Source organism: Oncorhynchus gorbuscha, unplaced genomic scaffold (assembly GCF_021184085.1).
Source record: "Oncorhynchus gorbuscha isolate QuinsamMale2020 ecotype Even-year unplaced genomic scaffold, OgorEven_v1.0 Un_scaffold_879, whole genome shotgun sequence".
Classification (NCBI taxonomy): Eukaryota; Metazoa; Chordata; class Actinopteri; order Salmoniformes; family Salmonidae; genus Oncorhynchus; species Oncorhynchus gorbuscha.
The window spans coordinates 113,385-132,911 of record NW_025745861.1 but is presented as its reverse complement, the minus strand read 5'-3'; the positions used below and the strand labels follow the sequence as shown (position 1 = coordinate 132,911).

Genomic DNA, 19,527 nt, shown 5'->3' with positions numbered 1-19,527 from the left:
CATAACGAGTCAGGTTACAGACCATGTAATTAGGCCTAGGACCCCTAGACATAACGAGTCAGGTTACAGACCATGTAATTAGGCCTAGGACCCTAGGTTACAGACCATAACCTAGGACAGACCATGTAATTAGGCCTAGACCCCTAGACATAACGAGTCAGGTTACAGACCATGTAATTAGGCCTAGGACCCCTAGACATAACGAGTCAGGTTACAGACCATGTAATTAGGCCTAGGACCCCTAGACATAACGAGTCAGGTTACAGACCATGTAATTAGGCCTAGGACCCCTAGACATAACGAGTCAGGTTACAGACCATGTAATTAGGCCTAGGACCCCCCTAGACATAACAGAGTATGGTTACAGACCATGTAATTAGGCCTAGGACCCCTAGACATAACGAGTCTGGTTACAGACCATGTAATTAGGCCTAGGACCCCTAGACATAACGAGTCTGGTTACAGACCATGTAATTAGGCCTAGGACCCCTAGACATAACGAGTCTGGTTACAGACCATGTAATTAGGCCTAGGACCCCTAGACATAACGAGTCTGGTTACAGACCATGTAATTAGGCCTAGGGCCCCTAGACATAACGAGTCAGGTTACAGACCATGTAATTAGGCCTAGGACCCCTAGACATAACGAGTCAGGTTACAGACCATGTAATTAGGCCTAGGACCCCTAGACATAATGAGTCTGGTCATGGGCTTCCTAACAATACATTAAAAAAAGCATTATAACAACAATAAGCTATGCAAGTGACTCTGAAAATAGCCTTGTAGTTTTTGAATTTTGTACACTTTTTGAACGGTCTTCAATGGGCAAAAACGTCATTAAAGGCATCTGGCAGAAGTAAATACAACTGCGTTTTGAGCCATTAACCATTAACACGGAAATATGACGTAGGAATGTGTCATTAATTAATGTACAGTAGTGGGAATATTATTTTGTACATTTTTCTTCACACACGTGCATTATCTTGTTTTTGATATGTTTTACTCCTGTCGCTTTGCAATCATCAACAATATGTTATCAAATGTGACATTTCTGAAATTCATCCCTGGCGGTGCAGTTCATATATCCACTTTGTAGCACAAGGAATGTTTCTATTTGGCTCAATCTATCCTAAAGAGGCCAGGCCATTCACAGCGATACTCATGACAAGAAGAAGGTGTCCAGGGCAGATAACTGAAGTCACTGTGAATTCTGCGTCCTCATTCAATCTGGTAAGTTCCACATTAGAGAGGGCAAAGAGACGCTCTGTCCTCTGATACAGCTCCTTCTCAGTCAGAACAGCCAGACCTGCATCTCTCAGAGAGAGGGTCTCCCCACTCCCTGCTGCCACATGCTGCACCTGGAGGACAAGGAGAACAGGAGAACTATTGTAAAGTGACTGTTCCACTGGATGTCATAAGGTGAATGCACCAATTTGTAAGTCGCTCTGGATAAGAGCGTCTGCTAAATGACTTAAATGTTAAAATGTTAAATGCACTCTTTTCTAAAAGGCCATATAGGACTGGAGGCTCAATCAAGCAGGTGTGAACTCACCAGGATCTGCAGAGCCTGTAAGACTGGATGACTGCAACAGGATCCCAACACAGAGAGACCCTCATCTGTCATTCCTGAATAAATAATTATACACACATAAATATACACATAAATATACACACACAGTAGTGAACCTAGTTTCCCAGGAACTGATCAAATAATAACTGGAGAATCCTGTGAAAACTGCTCTCTATCTCACCGTCCATGGCACTGACAATGAGGTGGACGGCACTGAGAAGTGAAGATCTGATCTCTTCCTCATCCTTCCCAACACATTGGTCTACAAGATCCAGTATGGCCTGGACTGTCTCCCTCTCAGACTCTTCCAGGTCACCCAGGTCAGGAGTCTCACCTTCACACAACTGATCCAGCTGTGACAAAAGAGAGAGAGAGAATATGAAAGACAGTGAGAATGTTACAGATATTCAGGGTGAGATATTCATTCCTGCCATTAGTTGTGTGTGTGTGTGTCTACATTGTGTGTGTGTGTGTGTGTGTCTACATTGTGTGTGTGTGTGTGTGTGTGTCTACATTGTGTGTGTGTGTGTGTGTCTGCATTGTGTGTGTGTGTGTCTGCATTGTGTGTGTGTGTGTGTGTCTACATTGTGTGTGTGTGTGTCTACATTGTGTGTGTGTGTGTCTACATTGTGTGTGTGTGTTTGTCTACATTGTGTGTGTGTGTGTGTGTGTGTCTACATTGTGTGTGTGTCTACATTGTGTGTGTGTGTGTGTCTACATTGTGTGTGTGTGTGTCTACATTGTGTGTGTGCTTGTGTGTCTACATTGTGTGTGTGCTTGTGTGTCTACATTGTGTGTGTGTGTGTCTACATTGTGTGTGCGTGTGTGTTTGCGTGTCTACATTGTGTGTGTGTGTGTGTCTACATTGTGTGTGCGTGTGTGTTTGCGTGTCTACATTGTGTGTGTGTGTTTGTGTGTCTACATTGTGTGTGTGTGTGTGTGTGTGTGTGTGTGTGTGTGTGTGTGTGTGTGTGTGTGTGTGTGTGTGTGTGTGTGTGTGTGTGTGTGTGTGTGTGTGTGTGTGTGTGTGTGTGTGTGTGTGTGTGTGTGTGTGTGTGTGTTGTGTGTGCCCTGTTTCTGTACGTCTCACTCACCACACTCTCCAGCACACTGACTGCCTCTCTGTCCTCCATGGTTGTCTTGAGGAGCTGGAGCAGAGAGGAGCGTTTGGCTGCTGGCAGGACTGACAGCAGCTGGAAATGACGACTCAGTTTCTCCAGTTCTATAAACACACAAACAACAGACAGACCATGTTACTTTGTCAAAGTGTGATCAACAGTGTGGTAACTTCATAATTACTAATCAAAGAGAACAATTTAAAAATGTAACATTCCATTCAGCAGACTACATGTTGACCAGATGTTCACTTCTGTAGACTACATGCTGACCAGACGTTCCATTCAGTAGACTACATGTTGACCAGATGTTCACTTCTGTAGACTACATGTTGACCAGACGTTCCATTCAGTACATTACATGTTGACCAGACATTCCATTCAGTAGACTGCATGTTGACCAGACATTCCATTCAGTAGACTGCATGTTGACCAGACATTCCATTCAGTAGACTACATTACATGTTGATCAGACATTCCATTCAGTAGACTGCATGTTGACCAGACGTTCCATTCAGTAGACTGCATGTTGACCAGACATTCCATTCAGTAGACTACATGTTGACCAGATGTTCCATTCAGTAGACTACATGTTGACCAGACATTCCATTCAGTAGACTGCATGTTGATCAGACTTTCCATTCAGTAGACTACATTACATGTTTACCAGATGTTCAATTCAGTAGACTACATGTGTCAGGATTTGGCCAGGGTTGTTCCGGTTTTTGGTCACTAGATGCCCCCATTGTGCCTTTTGACCTTTTGTTTTCCCTTGATCCCCATTATTATTTGCACCTGTGCCTCGTTTCCCCTGATTGTATTTAAACCCTTTGTTTTCCTCAGTCCTTTGCTCTGTGTTTGTATGTTAGCACCCAGCCCTAGTACTCTGTGAACTCTTGTTGATCCCGGTGGACTCTCTTGTGGAATTCTGTTTTTTGTTCTTGTTTGTTTGTTTTTGAGTATTTTTTGAGGCTTTTTGTGCTATACCTTCCACCTTGTGGATTTACCTTTTTGTCTTGGAGGATTACCTTTGTTCTTGTGGAATTCCTTTTGAGGTTGTGGAGTTACATGTTTTCCTGAAGAACTTCACTTTTTACTTCATTAAATACACCGTCTTAAGTACTGCTGTGTCTGCCTCATCTTCTGGGTAACCGGGTCCTGACAGAAACACAGAGCCAAAAATGAACCCAGAGGCAGCCAGTTCCCAGGACCTTGTTGCCATGCTGTCCCACCACCAGGAGACTGTCCAACGCCACGAAGCCGCCCTGGTTCAGCAAGAGGCCTTAATGGCTAGACATTCTCATCTTCTGTCGGAGATGCTGACTTCCATAAAGCAGATATCTGATCGACTTACCCCGGCAACAGTTCCCGTCCCAGTACCTCAGATTCACGTACCCATGGCAGTTAACCCTCTGGCTGAACCTCATCTTCCACCTCCCCAACGGTTCTCAGGTGATCCAAGTGCTTGTAAAGGGTTTCTCACCCAATGTTCTCTCTCCTTCGAGCTGCAACCCTCGTCGTTCCCCACCGACCGGTCTAAGATCGCATATATCATCACCCTGCTGTCGGAAAAAGCCCTGGCCTGGGCTACTGCTGTGTGGGATGCCCATAGTTCCTGCTGTGCCAGCTACTCTGCCTTTGCTGTGGAATTCAAACAAGTGTTTCAAGGCCCAAGCAGTGGTCCTGACTCAGCCAAACAGCTCCTGACTCTCCACCAAGGTCGGCGCAGCGTGACGGACTATGCCATCCAGTTCCGCATGGTGGCAGCAGCGAGTGGCTGGAACAACGAGGCGCTCACGGTGTGCTTTCTGAAAGGCCTTTGCGACACTATCCAAGATGAACTGGCCACTCGGGAACCACCGGACAATCTCGAGTCCCTGATCAAGTTGGCCTCACGCATTGACCAGCGTCTGAGAGAGAACTCAACCGTAGACCTCTAGCCCCTATCAGTCCCAGCTCCGAGTCCCCACCTTTATCCTCGCTGGCTCCACCGGAACCCATACAGATTGGACGCATCTCCCAGGCTGAGAGAGACCGCCGGATGAGGGAGCGACGCTGTCTATATTGCGGCAAACCGGGCCATTTCCGTTCCACGTGTCCCGGGCTCCAGGGAAACGCTCTGTCCCGTACAGACCGGGGGGAACTGTAACGGGAAACATAACCTCCTCCCATCCGTCCAACTCCCGTCTGCTCATTCCAGTCACCCTTTCCTGGGACAACCACAAGCGTCACTTTCAAGCCTTGGTAGACTCTGAGCCACAGGTAACTTCATGGATGGTGTCTGGGCGAAGGAGAATGGTGTTCCCTCTGAACCTCTAAGTGACCCCATGAGGTTTACTACATTGGATGGGAGCCCTTTGGGATCTGGACTTGTCACTCATGTCACTACCTCCTTGCGACTTTCAGTTTCACAACACCAGGAATTGATGAACTTTCATTTGATCTCCTGTTCAGTTCCTCTCGTCCTTGGATACCCCTGGCTTCACAGCTATAACCCTCACATCGACTGGTCTGTGGGCACTATCAAGCAGTGGGGTCCTACGTGCCAAGCTACTTGTATTTTCCCCCGAATTCCCGAATTCTACTCCCGAGTCTTTAGAATCCATCGACCTGACCCGAGTTCCCGAGTGTTACCATGACCTCAAACTGGTATTTAGCAAACAGAGAGCCACCATGCTACCACCCCATAGACCTTATGATTGCCCCATCGAACTGTTTCCGGGTACTTGACCCCCAGGGGTCGGATCTTTCCCTATCTCCACCCGAACGAGCTGCTATGGATACCTACATCAAGGACGCTCTGGAAGCAGGCCTCATGCGTCCATCCACCTTTTTTCTTTGTGGCCAAGAAAGACAGTGGATTACGTCCTTGCATCGACTACCGGGGACTCAATGCCATAACTGTCCATAACCGTTACCCGCTACCCCTTATGGCCACAGCCTTCGAGCTGCTCCAGGAAGCAGTTGTTTTCACTAAGCTTGACCTGCGGAACGCATACCATCTTGTGCGGATCAGACCTGGTGACGAGTGGAAGACCGCTTTCAACACGCCTACTGGTCACTATGAATACTTGGTGATGCCCTTCTGCCTGACCAACGCCCCAGCAGTGTTCCAAGCGCTCATAAACGATGTGCTTAGGGATATGCTTAACATATTTGTGTTTGTTTACTTGGATGACATCCTCATCTTTTCGAGCTATCTTCAAGAACACACAAAGCATGTCAGACAAGTACTCAAACGCCTCCTAGACAGCTGTACGTTAAGCCGGAAAAATGTGAATTCCATTCATCCCGAGTACAATTCCTGGGATTTGTAGTGGAACCCGGTCGAGACCAAATGGACCCCAGGAAGGTAGGGGCGGTAGTGGATTGGCCCACCCCCAAATCCGTTAAGGAAGTTCAGCGTTTCCTGGGCTTCACTAACTTTTACCGCAAGTTCATCAAGAACTTCAGCTTGGTGGCAGCCCCTCTCTCAGCTTTAACCCCTCTCTCAGCTTTGATCAGACATTCCATTCAGTAGACTACATGTTGACCAGACGTTCCATTCAGCAGACTACATGTTGACCAGACGTTCCATTCAGTAGACTACATGTTGACCAGACAATACATTCAGTAGACTACATGTTGACCAGATGTTCCATTTAGTAGTCTACATGTTGACCAGATGTTCCATTCAGTAGACTACATGTTGACCAGACATTCCATTCAGTAGACTACATGTTGACCAGACATTCCATTCAGTAGACTACATGTTGACCAGATGTTCAATTCAGTAGACTACATGTTGACCAGACATTCCATTCAGTAGACTACATGTTGACCAGACATTCCATTCAGTAGACTACATGTTGACCAGATGTTCAATTCAGTAGACTACATGTTGACCAGACGTTCAATTCAGTAGACTACATGTTGACCAGACATTCCATTCAGTAGACTACATGTTGACCAGACATTCCATTCAGTAGACTACACATGTTGACCAGACATTCCATTCAGTAGACTACATGTTGACCAGACATTCCATTCAGTAGACTACATGTTTACCAGACGTTCCATTCAGTAGACTACATTACATGTTGACCAGAATTCTTCCATTCAGTAGACTTCCATTCATTACATGTTGACCAGACGTTCCATTCAGTAGACTACATTACATGTTGACCAGACGTTCTATTCAGTAGACTACATGTTGACCAGACATTCCATTCAGTAGACTACATGTTGACCAGACATTCCATTCAGTAGACTACATTACATGTTGACCAGATGTTCCATTCAGTAGACTACATTACATGTTGACCAGACGTTCCATTCAGTAGACTACATTACATGTTGACCAGACGTTCTATTCAGTAGACTACATGTTGACCAGACATTCCATTCAGTAGACTACATGTTGACCAGACATTCCATTCAGTAGACTACATGTTGACCAGACGTTCCATTCAGTAGACTACATGTTGATCAGACGTTCCATTCAGTAGACTACATGTTGACCAGCCATTCCATTCAGTAGACTACATGTTGACCAGCCATTCCATTCAGTAGACTACATGTTGACCAGACGTTCCATTCAGTAGACTACATGTTGACCAGACGTTCCATTCAGTAGACTACATTACATGTTGACCAGACGTTCTATTCAGTAGACTACATGTTGACCGCTAAACAGGAGACATTACCCTCCACTGGCATTATTACCTTCGTTCAGATTTAAGTGGCTGTTGGCATCAAAGTTGCCTCTCAGGTCCATAATTCCATCCTCTTCAATGTCATCCTTTGACCTAACCTTTTCAAAGCCCCCATTGTTGGAGAAGAGGCACAGCTCTGTGGACAAGAGCAGACAACAATCATAACCAGTAACACACAGACAGATACAGTGGCTGTACTAAATACAGTGGCTATACTAAATACAGTGGCTATACTAAATACAGTGGCTATACTAAATACAGTGGCTATACTAAATACAGTGGCTATACTAAATACAGTGGCATATACTAAATACAGTGGGATATACTAAATACAGTGGCTATACTAAATACAGTGGCTATACTAAATACAGTGGCTATACTAAATACAGTGGCTATACTAAATACAGTGGATATACTAAATACAGTGGCTGTACTAAATACAGTGGCTATACTAAATACAGTGGCTATACTAAATACAGTGGCTATACTAAATACAGTGGCTATACTAAATACAGTGGCTATACTAAATACAGTGGCTATACTAAATACAGTGGCTATACTAAATGCAGTGATATACTAAATACAGTGCGATATACTAAATACAGTGCGATATACTAAATACAGTGGTATATACTAAATACAGTGGCTGTACTAAATACAGTGGCTATACTAAATACAGTGGGATATACTAAATACACTGAGGAACATAGACGCTGGCTGTGTACTTTACCATGGTACTTAACCATGCAGCTATACGTGGGACATTGACAAACCATACACTTCCTCACCAAACTGTCCATTGCATTTGACATAGAGTTCAATCAGACTGTAGGCCACGACAGTATATTCAGGAATCTTCAGTGACACATCACTATCTGTCTGAGTACTGCCGCTCTGCTTCATAGAGTCCTGTGGAGGAAATGTCAAATCAGTCAGAGATGTTTGGTACACAGATGACCCAGATTCTAACCCAGACAGTCATCTATACTGCACCATTACATCTTCAGGAAGTGGTTCTAATGATAAAAACAGGAAATGATCTATGTGGGAATCCAGGGGTACAGCATTCATCACTCCTGAACAGACATCTGTGATCTGTCAATATGCTCCTGACATTTATTTCATTTATCATAAAGTGAGATTATTGAGATTAAAAATCTATTTTACAACAGAAAATCTAAATCTGTGTTGTCAATTATACATTATGAATGATTTTCCACTCAAATATGATGACAACATCATTCACTTCAATAGAAAGCTTGGTAAGCTTTCTTCCTACCTTCCCGCTCAGGGCCACGCAGGCGCTCATGTTGGCTCCTGCATTGCCATGCTTCCGGACTTTGTTTGTGACCTGGCAAGGTTGTGATGTCATAATCCTTTCCGTCAACACCCCTAATATTGCCCTGGGCTTCTCCCGGGTCTGCTTGATCACAGGGTGGGTCATGTCCAGGCGTCTGCAGGAAGGACCCAAATAAATGATACAAAATACACAGTGGGCAAGGAAATATTATTTAAAGCTATTAGCTGTGCTTCTTACTAGAGGGTTATTCTTGAACTGCATGTATTTTACGTCCCTCGCCTTTACAACCATGAAAAACACTGTTTGGGTAAGGGGCAGCATTTTCACTTTTGGATAAATAGTGTGCCCAAATTGAACTGCCTCCTACTCTGTCCCAGATCCTAATATATGCATATTATTATTATTATTGGATAGAAAACACTCTGAAGTTTATAAAACTGTTTGAATCATGTCTGTGAGTATAACATAACTTATTTAGCAGGCGAAACCCGAGGACAAACCATTCAGATGTTCTTTTTTTTTTTTGAGGTCACTGTCTTTTCAATACGGTTTCATGGGGAATCCAGAATTCTAATCGACTTTCCTGCCATTCCTACCGCTTCCACTGGATGTCACCAGTTTGTAGCAATTGGTTGAGGTTTTTCCTTTGTGTAATGAAGAAGTACCATAGCTCAGAACGAGAGTCACTTCATGTGTACCTTTTGATAGAGGCTGGTAACCAGAAAAGTAGCGTCAGTTTGTTTTGCTCCTGTATTGAACACAGATCATCCCGTCTTCAATTTAATCGATTATATACGTTTAGAAATACCTAAAGTTGTATTACAAAAGTAGTTTGAAATGTTTTGGCAAAGTTTACAGGTAACCTTTGAGATATTTTGTAGCGACGTTGCGTAAGTTGGAAGCGGTGTTTTTCTGGATCAAATACGACAAATAAATGGACATTTTGGATATATATCGACGGAATTAATCAAACAAAAGGACCATTTGTGATGTTTATGGGACATATTGGAGTGCCAACAAAAGAAGCTCGTCAAAGGTAAGGCATGATTTATATTTTATTTCTGCGTTTTGTGTCGCGCCTGCAGAGTTGAAATATGCTACTCTCTCATTGTTTACCTTTGTGCTATCATCAGATCATCAGCATCTTATGCTTTCGCCGAATAGCCTTTTGAAATCTGACATGTTGGCTGGATTCACAACAGAGTGTAGCTTTAATTTGCATGTGTAATTTAATGAAAACTTGATTTTTATAGAAATATATTTGAATTTGGCGCTCTGCATTTTCCCTGGCTATTGGCCATGTGGGACACAAGAGTCCCGCCTACCCCAGAGAGATTAAAGGCTCTCTTCAATGTGTAACACTGAAGCGTTAGACTTTTAAAGGTAATTTCTCTTTGAGCCGACATATGCAGTGCTTAACGTGAATGCTGTCTCTGCCAAATACATTTTTTACAACTTAAAATAACAAAATGCCTTTACATGTCAATCACACTGTAAAGCTGAATTTCCATGATGCGGATTGAGTACAGCCCTAAAATGAAAAATAATTAGACATTATAAGTGTTTTCGTTGATATTGTATAGATCAATAAAAACCAAGAAGGCTATTAAAATACTTTTTATAACAAATATGATGTGTCCCTAAGTTTCATGTCATTAGTGTTCCCACCTTGTAAATCACTCATTAAAATAATATAACAAGGACATGAACCGTATGATTGTAGTTAACATACCAACCTGGACTCATGGACCGAAGTGAACGTAAATCTGTCTCTCTCCATTTAGTGTAATATGTTACGTTTCGTATGTATTCATTTGTGGATGTTCATCATTCATTTCGTATGATATGTTACGAATTACTATTCGTATGACATGTTACTAATTGCAATTCGTAAAATATGTAATGAATTTGCAATACGTATGATATGTTACGAATTTCACTTTGTTGTGGCTAGGTGTGCAATGTTAGCTAGGCGCTAGTGGTTTAGGGATTAAGGTTAGGGTTAGAGGTTAAGGTTAGAGTTAAGAGTTAGGGCTAGGAGAAGTGTTAGCTCACATGCTAAGTAGTTGCAAAGTAGCTAAAAGAAAGTAAGCAGTTGCAAAATGGCTAATTAGCTAAAGTTGTCCATGATGTGATTTGATGCGTACATTTTAAGTTGCTAGAAATTTAAATAGGAGGTGGTTTTCAAATGTTCTAATTTAGCTCAAATGTCAAATTTGTCCATGATATGATTGAAACACACAACCTTTGGGTTGCTAGGCGTTCGTGTTATACGTCCTCCATCCCACCCTCTTTTTGTTTTGTTTTCTTAAGTAACAATACATATCATACTAATTCCACAAATTAACTTTTAAAAAGGCACACCTGTTCATTGAAATGCATTCCTGGTGACAACCTCATGAAGCTGGTTGGGAGAATGCCAAGAGTATGTAAAGCTGTCATCAGGGCAAATGGTGGCAATTTGAAGAATGTCAGATATATAAAATATATTTGGATTTGTTTTACAATTTTTTGGTTACTATATGCTTCCATATGTGTTATTTCATAGTTATGATGTCTTCACTATTATTCTACAATGTAGAAAATAGTAAAATAAAATAAAAACCTTGAATGAGTAGGTGTTCTAAAACGCTTAACTGCTAGTGTACACAATCCATGTGTCAATTGTCTTAAGACTTAAAAATCCTTCTTAACCTGTCTCCTCCCCTTCAGCACCACTGACGAAGTGGATTTAACAAGTAACATCAATAAGGGATCATAGCTTTCACCTGGATTCACCTTGTTAGTCTGTGATGGAAAGAGCAGGTGTTCTTAATGTTTTGTACAATCAGTGTATGTACAGTATAGGGCAACTCACTTGTCTTTCGAGTAGTTAACCACCTCCTTCACTTTCACCTCCTCTTTCTTCAGTCTGCCAAAGGACGACTCTTGTTCGTTAGAGTATTTTAAGGCCACGTTAAGTTTTAAATCAGCCAACAATCCCTCCAAATTTCCTCCTGCCTTCATTTCTTCTATGTCACCAAATGTCCCACTGTGGTCCACGAAGTCAGACTCCTTGACATCTGAGGGAAAATTCAACATTAGATCCTTATGCATTTATAACACAGCACATATCTAAACTCAGCAAAAAAAGAAACATCCTCTCACTGTCAACTGCATTTATTTTCAGCACACTTAACATGTGTAAGTATTTGTATGAACATAACAAGGTTCAAAAACTGAGACATAAACTGAACAAGTTCCACAGAATTTGAATAATGTGTCCCTGAACAAAGGGGGGGTCAAAATCAAAAGTAACAGTCAGTAGTTGGTGTGGCCACCAGCTGCATTAAGTTCTGCAGTGCATCTCCTCCTCATGGACTGCACCAGATTTGCCAGTTCTTGCTGTGAGATGTTACCCCACTCTTCCACCAAGGCACCTGCAAGTTACCAGACATTTCTGGGGGGAATGGCCCTAGCCCTCACCCTCCGATCCAACAGGTCCCAGACTTGCTCAATGGGATTGAGATTCGGGCTCTTCGATGGCCATGGCAGAACACTGATATTCCTGTCTTGCAGGAAATCACGCACAGAACGAGCAGTATGGCTGGTGGCATTGTCATGCTGGAGGGTCATGTCAGGATGAGCCTGCAGGAATGGTACCACATGAGGGGGGAGGATGTCTTCCCTCACAGCGTTGAGATTGCCTGCAATGACAACAAGCTCAGTCTGATGATGCTGTGAGATACCTCCCCAGACCATGAAGGACTCTCCACCGCCAAATCGATCCCGCTCCAGAGTACAGGCCTCGGTGTAACGTCCATTCCTTCGACAATAAACTCGAATCCGACCATCACCCCTGGTGAGACAAAACCGTGACTCGTCAGTGAAAGGCACTTTTTTGCAGGTTCTGTCTGGTCCAGCGACGGTGGGTTTGTGCCCATAGGCAACGTCGTTGCCGTGATGTCTGGTGAGGACCTGCCTTACAACAGGCCTACAAGCCCTCAGTCCAGCCTCTCTCAGCCTATTGCGGTCTGAGAACTGATGGAGGGATTGTGCATTCCTGGTGTTACTCAGGCAGCTGTTGTTGCCTTCCTGTACCTGTCCCGCAGGTGCGATGTTCGGATGTACCGATCCTGTGCAGGTGTTGTTACACGTGGTCTGTCACTGCGGGGACGATCAGCTGTCCGTCCTGTCTCCCTGTAGCACTGTCTTAGGCGTGTCACAGTACGGACATTGCAATTGATTGCCCTGGCCACATCTACAGTCCTCATGCCTCCTTGCAGTATGCCTAAGGCACATTCACGTAGATGAGCAGGGACCATGGGCATTATTCTTTTGGTGTTTTTCAGAGTCAGTAGAAAGGCGTCTTTAGTGTCCTAAGTTTTCATAACTGTGACCTTAATTGCCTAACGTCTGTAAGCTGTTAGTGTCTTAACAACAGGTTTACAGGTGAATGTTCATTAATAGTTTATGGTTCATTGAACAAGCATGGGAAATAGTGTTTAAACCCTTTACAATAAAGATCTGTGAAGTTATTTGGATTTCTACTAATTATCTTTGAAAGACAGGGTCCTGAAAAAGGGACGTTTCTTGTTTTGCTGAGTTGATTTGTTAATTAATTAAAATCAGTCCGTGCATGATATAGCCTAGCTGTTTGAGCCTAATGGACTAATTTGCCATGATGCTAGATTAGCGTACTTGCTTGAATACGGACTAATTTCACAATAACACCATGTATTCTTGTAGGCTAAATGTTTTAGCCTAGTTCACATTAGGTTTCCATTGTATTTCTAATTGTGGTTGTGTGATACATTCATCCTGTTGGTTACAGCCCCATAAGGGAGTGGATGTCCTGCTTGCAGACATTTGCCACCTCAGGGGTTTGGCCTGTCGATGTAGCAACATGCCAGCTCCAAGGAAGAAAAGGTGGCATGACCTCTTTCAGAGGGTACTGTATGTATTATGACGAGAGATAATGGCCATGCATAGGCCTATGACATTTGAACTTTGTGTTCATCTAGAAAACAGACTGTATGACTATAAATACCTGTCATTAAATGTAGGTATTAAATACTAATGAACAGAAACTTTATTACAATATTAGTCCATCAAATTGTCATGGCATATTGTTACAAAGAGACTATACACAGTATCAAAGTCTCAAGCTGTGATCTTATCAACCAATCACGACAGGTTAAGGAAAGTTCCAGAGAGAGCTGGAGATCATCACCCCTTGACTCCCTGATTCGGGTGTGGGAGAGGCGTAGTGGGGTGAGCTGCTTGAGAGTGGTGTGAGATGGTGAAGTCACCAGCAGAGGACTTCCTAACACATGCTTCCTTAAGTATTGTTACAGGTAGAGAATTCCCAATGTAGGTCTGTGGACAACTCTGCTCGGGGGGCTTCAGAGAGGGGCTTCAGAGAGGGACTTCAGAGAGGGGCTTCAGAGAGGTGTCTGTGGACTTCACCCCAGGAGGTAACATAAAGCTTTTAAGCTAAAACAACATTTATTTTTCTGATTTACTGAAATTAGATACCATATGGTATATTTTTTAAGCAGGTCTCGACCTGTGGACCTGCTGGGCCAGCACCTACAACTCCACCGGCACCTACAACTCCACCTGGAACTCCTCTGGCACCTACAACTCCACCGGCACCTACAACTCCACCTGGAACTCCTCTGGCACCTACAACTCCACCGGCACCTACAACTCCACCTGGAACTCCTCTGGCACCTACGACTCCACCTGGAACTCCTCTGGCACCTACAACTCCACCTGGAACTCCTCTGGCACCTACAACTCCACCTACAACTCCACCTGGAACTCCACCTGCACCTACAACTCCACCTGGAACTCCTCTGGCACCTACAACTCCACCTGCACCTACAACTCCACCTACAACTCCTCTGGCACCTACAACTCCACCAGCACCTACAACTCCTCCGGCACCTACAACTCCACCGGCACCTACAACTCCACCTGGAACTCCTCTGGCACCTACAACTCCACCTGGAACTCCTCTGGCACCTACAACTCCACCTGGAACTCCTCTGGCACCTACAACTCCACCTACAACTCCACCTACAACTCCTCTGGCACCTAAAACTCCACCAGCACCTACAACTCCTCTGGCACCTACAACTCCTCTGGCACCTACAACTCCTCTGGCACCTACAACTCCTCTGGCACCTACAACTCCACCGGCACCTACAACTCCTCTGGCACCTACAACTCCACCGGCACCTACAACTCCTCTGGCACCTACAACTCCTCTGGCACCTACAACTCCTCTGGCACCTACAACTCCACCAGCACCTACAACTCCTCTGGCACCTACAACTCCACCGGCACCTACAACTCCTCTGGCACCTACAACTCCACCTGCACCTACAACTCCACCAACACCTGTCTGCTTGAGGGGGAATGTACACAGCTGTGACTATAACTGCCGAGAATTCTCTTTCTTGGTAGGTAAAAATGTCTGGCATTTGATTGTAAGGAATTCTAGGTTGGGTGAGCAGAAGGACTTGAGATCCCGTATGTTATGATTACACCATGAGTCGTTAATCATGAAGCATACACCCCTGCCCTTCCTCTTCCCAGAGAGGTGTTTATCTAATACCAATTTTTTACTTAAAAATTGCACTGTTGATTAGGGCCTGTAAAGTAAGCATTTCACTGTAAGGTCTACCTGTTGTATTCGGCTTCCTTATAACAACAACCTGATTTTCACTGTACCCTACAATTACATATGTTACATGTTACTTATAAACTCAATCTATCTAAGCCATTGTTATTGTACCATAAAACGTCAATTGTTAGCCTGGGTGTTTATTTGCTTATATCACTGAACACAACAGGTGCTTATTAGAGACAGACCTTTTTTTGCCAGGTGTCTATTTCCTTAATGCACACAACTTTCGCTAGTTTGCATACTGATAGTTAATTGTTTAATTCCAGTATTAATTTCCAGCATTTTTATCAATTTCTTCATTTTCTGCAATAATGTATTGTCATTTACACACGGTTACATTAATTTTGTCTAAGTATGCCACTATTTCTATTTGTTTTCTTATTTTCCTTGACAGAATCGATATTTTCCTCTGACTGTGCATTGTCGTCAGCATTTTCGCCAGTTCTTTTTCGTCAATGAATGGCAATCGGCCGGTTTCTGGGGGTTTGTAATCCTAAAGTTCTTACCAGTTATCTGGCAGTTCTCAGCTGTTGCAGGCAATGACTAGCAGTTTCTTACTGGCAATAAAAACGGATGATTGTCATAATTTCCCCCCCGAGTCATTACTGAATTATTGAATGTAACAAATCAAACATAACACCTTGTAAACAATTCATTTATATAACACTTGCCGTAGTTTTTTTCTGAAATGTGTGCCATTGCCAGGCCATTAAAATGGACAGGCAGCTATTTCAGACCGCGTTTAACTGAAGTTTTACGGTAATACAAAGAGGATATTGTACGCAAATTGTTCCCGGAGGTCAGGGTTGCCATGTCCGTTATTTCCATATGAGGACGGCCGTTGTTGAGAGAGTGGTGGGGAGGACCGGACGGGTGTGTGTGGGTTGAGAGAGAACTGCAGCAGGCAGCTTAGTCTACTATTGGCTGAGACAGAGCAGCACTCATGTCGTGACAACTTTGTACTAGTTGTAGGTTGGCTATTTAGAACGTTATTATGGAGACAACTATTTTTATATATTAACACGCTAGAACTGAAATAACGGCGACAAGAAATAACGGCGACAAAACACTGGAAACGACGTTGGGAGCACTAGAGCGCAATGGAAGCAAGTCGGTCGGAGGTGGTTTAAACTCGATTCTAATGTAATCTTTGCTTATGGAAAACTATCAAGCAGAGTGTTTTACAGATGCTCAGTTCTAGGGTCTCGGGGGCTGCGTGAGTGGAAATGTGAAATTATGGAAGTTATGGAACTGCCTCGCGTGATTCTGTTGTGGGGGAAATTCCACAATGGAACTGGCATTAAATGTGGAGAATTACACATTTGCATCTGTTTGCCATCAAGTAGCCTATTAATTGATATGCCATTGCTGGCTACTGTAGAATATAATTTGAAAAAATAAATATGTTGAAATTGAGTTGCTGGAGTCAATGCAAATCAATTTGTGCCACTTGTGTAGCCTACTTGGAGCTGGAACACGGATTTAATAAATAGCCTGTAACTTCAGTTTATTGTTGTTATAGCCTTGTGTTATTATGAAGTTATTAATGGCCATGTTTAGTTAATTAAATTGTAAGTTATCAAAGCTCTATCGCAATTGTCATTAATTGTCAGAATGCATTAAGATTGACGGTAACAGTCAGTCACATTAGGCTACAGGTAAACAAACACTGGCTGTTGTTGACAAGCATATTCAGTTCATATACATATTATTCATATTTAATTCAGTGATTGAAATTATGACCTCATCCCCAGTAGCCTATTCCAGCAGGCTATTGGTTAACACAAGCACCCTGCCTGAGAGGCTGCTCTGGTGTTTACCTGGGTTTAAAGGTTTGTCTTCAGGTTCTCCGGGTTTCAGCACATCACTCAGGGAAAAGCCTCTGGACTGGTATTTGGGTTCCTGCCAGAAGCATCCACATCTGGGCCTGGTCTTCACAATGAGTGAGAGGAGATTCAGTTTACCAGAGCTGTCGTTCAGACTGGACACAGGAATCAGGCTACCGTTAGAATCTACTTCCTTCAACATGGATTTTACGGCCTTGGAAATCATGATGGTGGTGGATCGTGTTTCTGGCTGCAGCAGATGACAAAGACACAAATGACAAAGATGTCTAAGAAACAAAACTAGGATGAAAACATAAACACTCAATACAACAGCTTCAGAAGAGCATTCTAAATACATTTCACAGTTGACAAGACACTAAATCATGCAAACACAAGGTTCAATTTCCCTGGGAAAAGAGTGGATCAGAACAGAGTAGCATTGCTTTTGACAAGACAGGAATACAAGCAGGAAATAATTTCTGTCAAAATTGTTGGTCATTCAAGACAATCCAAAGCATGCTGTATTTTATTCTGATCGCAACACTGCTTCAATACCTGGTTCCCACTGCTTCTTCCTCTGGGTCCTTATGACTTAGAGATAGGTTATGAATGAGATAGGAATATGTCTGAAATGCATTAGCTAAGAGTTCATTACATACTAGTAGGAGGAGTCTATTTTACTGGTAAACTGTCCTGTTCCACTCTTACATTCCTGCTCTTCACTTCTGTTTTATTTCATGAGAAAATAACTTCACTAGAAGCAGTTAGAACTACATGCCACATTACTGGGAAGTATATTCTGGTGTGATGTGTTGTCATCCTCATGTCAGTGAAGCAGTTTTGGGGAGTAGTTCCTACATGCAATTCAACAAAGCACAGTTTAGTTCGTACAAGTACCTGGATGTTCGTATTGTTAGGTTCTAATTCTCAGAGTAAAAACTTGATGGACACTATGAAAGCTTAAACCAAGTTTATTCATCCCAAAGGATCAAACAGCTGTACAGACAAAGACATGGTTTCACCCATTGTAGTATACATACCTCACTTTGAGTGGTCTCCTCCTTATCTCTAAAAATGGCATGTTTATTTCTAGGCAGGATGCTAAGTGATATGGGCAATACACAGTTCCTCCCCTTATCAGTACTGACACATATGAACGTGTTCCCTGCACTCAGCCCCTCCCAAGCGTACTTATGGCACCCCTCATGTCTCTATTATAACTAATGATTCATAATATAACTCATGATTCATAATATAACTCATGATTAATAATATAACCAACGATTAATAAAATAACTAATGATTAATAATACAACTAATTATTAATAAAATAACTAATGATGAATAATATAATTAATGATTAACAATATAACTTATGATTAATCATTTAACTAGTGATTAATAATATAACTAGTGATTAATCATTTAACTAGTGATTATGTAATGATCTTCGTCTGTTGTTTGTAGAAAGTCAGACCGAAATGCAGCGTGTAGGTTACTCATGACTTTTAATGAAGCTAATACAGTACATGAAATAACGAAGAAGAAAACAACAAACGAATGAAACTAATACAGCCTATCTGGTGACTAACACTAAGACAGGTACAATCACCCACGAAATACAACGCGCACTCAAGCTACCTAAATACAGTTCCCAATCCGAGACAACTAAAATCAGCTGACTCCAATTAGGAATCGCCTCAGGCAGCCAAGCCTAACTAGACACACCCCTAATAATACACACTCCCAATTAATACAAACCCTAATACGAAATACAACATATAAACCTATGTCACACCCTGGCCTACCCAAACATATAACAAAAACACAAGATACAATGACCAAGGCGTGACAGATTAATAATATAACGTATGATTAATAATTTAACTAGTGATTAATAATATAACGTATGATTAATAATTTAAATAGTGTGGAATAATATAACTAATGATTAATCATTTAACTAGTGATTAATAATTTAACTAGTGATTAATCATTTAACTAGTGATTAATCATTTAACTAGTGATTAATCATTTAACTAGTGATTAATCATTTAACTAGTGATTAATCATTTAACTAGTGATTAATAATATAACTAGTGATTAATAATATAACTAGTGATTAATAATATAACTAGTGATTAATAATATAACTTATGATTAATCATATAACTAGTGATTAATAATATAACTATTGATTAATAATTTAACTAGTGATTAATAATTTAACTAGTGATTAATAATTTAACTAGTGATTAATAATATAACTTATGATTAATAGTTAAAGCTCAGAAATCCAAATCCATCAATATGAACAATGTGTTTAGCTGGAAAGTCCAAGTAGAG

At 42.2% G+C, this 19,527-nt stretch overlaps 1 protein-coding gene across 1 annotated transcript; it reads right to left on the bottom strand.

Moving 5' to 3' along the window:
• Positions 1 to 575: 575 nt before the first annotated feature.
• Positions 576 to 17,848, bottom strand: LOC124020701 (gasdermin-E-like). Its single transcript, XM_046335952.1, has 10 exons — positions 17,737 to 17,848; positions 17,176 to 17,431; positions 11,537 to 11,741; positions 8,659 to 8,833; positions 8,168 to 8,288; positions 7,390 to 7,515; positions 2,665 to 2,792; positions 1,752 to 1,923; positions 1,553 to 1,626; positions 576 to 1,358 (listed from the first exon to the last, which is right to left on the bottom strand). The coding sequence occupies exons 2-10, from the start codon at positions 17,405 to 17,407 to the stop codon at positions 1,125 to 1,127; spliced, it is 1,467 nt and encodes a 488-aa protein (XP_046191908.1). The 5' UTR covers positions 17,408 to 17,431; positions 17,737 to 17,848; the 3' UTR covers positions 576 to 1,124.
• Positions 17,849 to 19,527: the final 1,679 nt, after the last annotated feature.

Excerpts from the sequence above, each read along its gene's own strand:
- LOC124020701 (XM_046335952.1), bottom strand. The coding sequence starts at position 17,407 with ATGATTTCCAAGGCCGTAAAATCCATGTTGAAGGAAGTAGATTCTAAC. Across the intron at positions 11,742-17,175 it reads AGACAAACCTTTAAACCCAG|ATGTCAAGGAGTCTGACTTC; the intron begins GTAAACACCAGA and ends ATTTTCCCTCAG. Across the intron at positions 1,924-2,664 it reads TCAGTGTGCTGGAGAGTGTG|CTGGATCAGTTGTGTGAAGG; the intron begins GTGAGTGAGACG and ends CTTTTGTCACAG.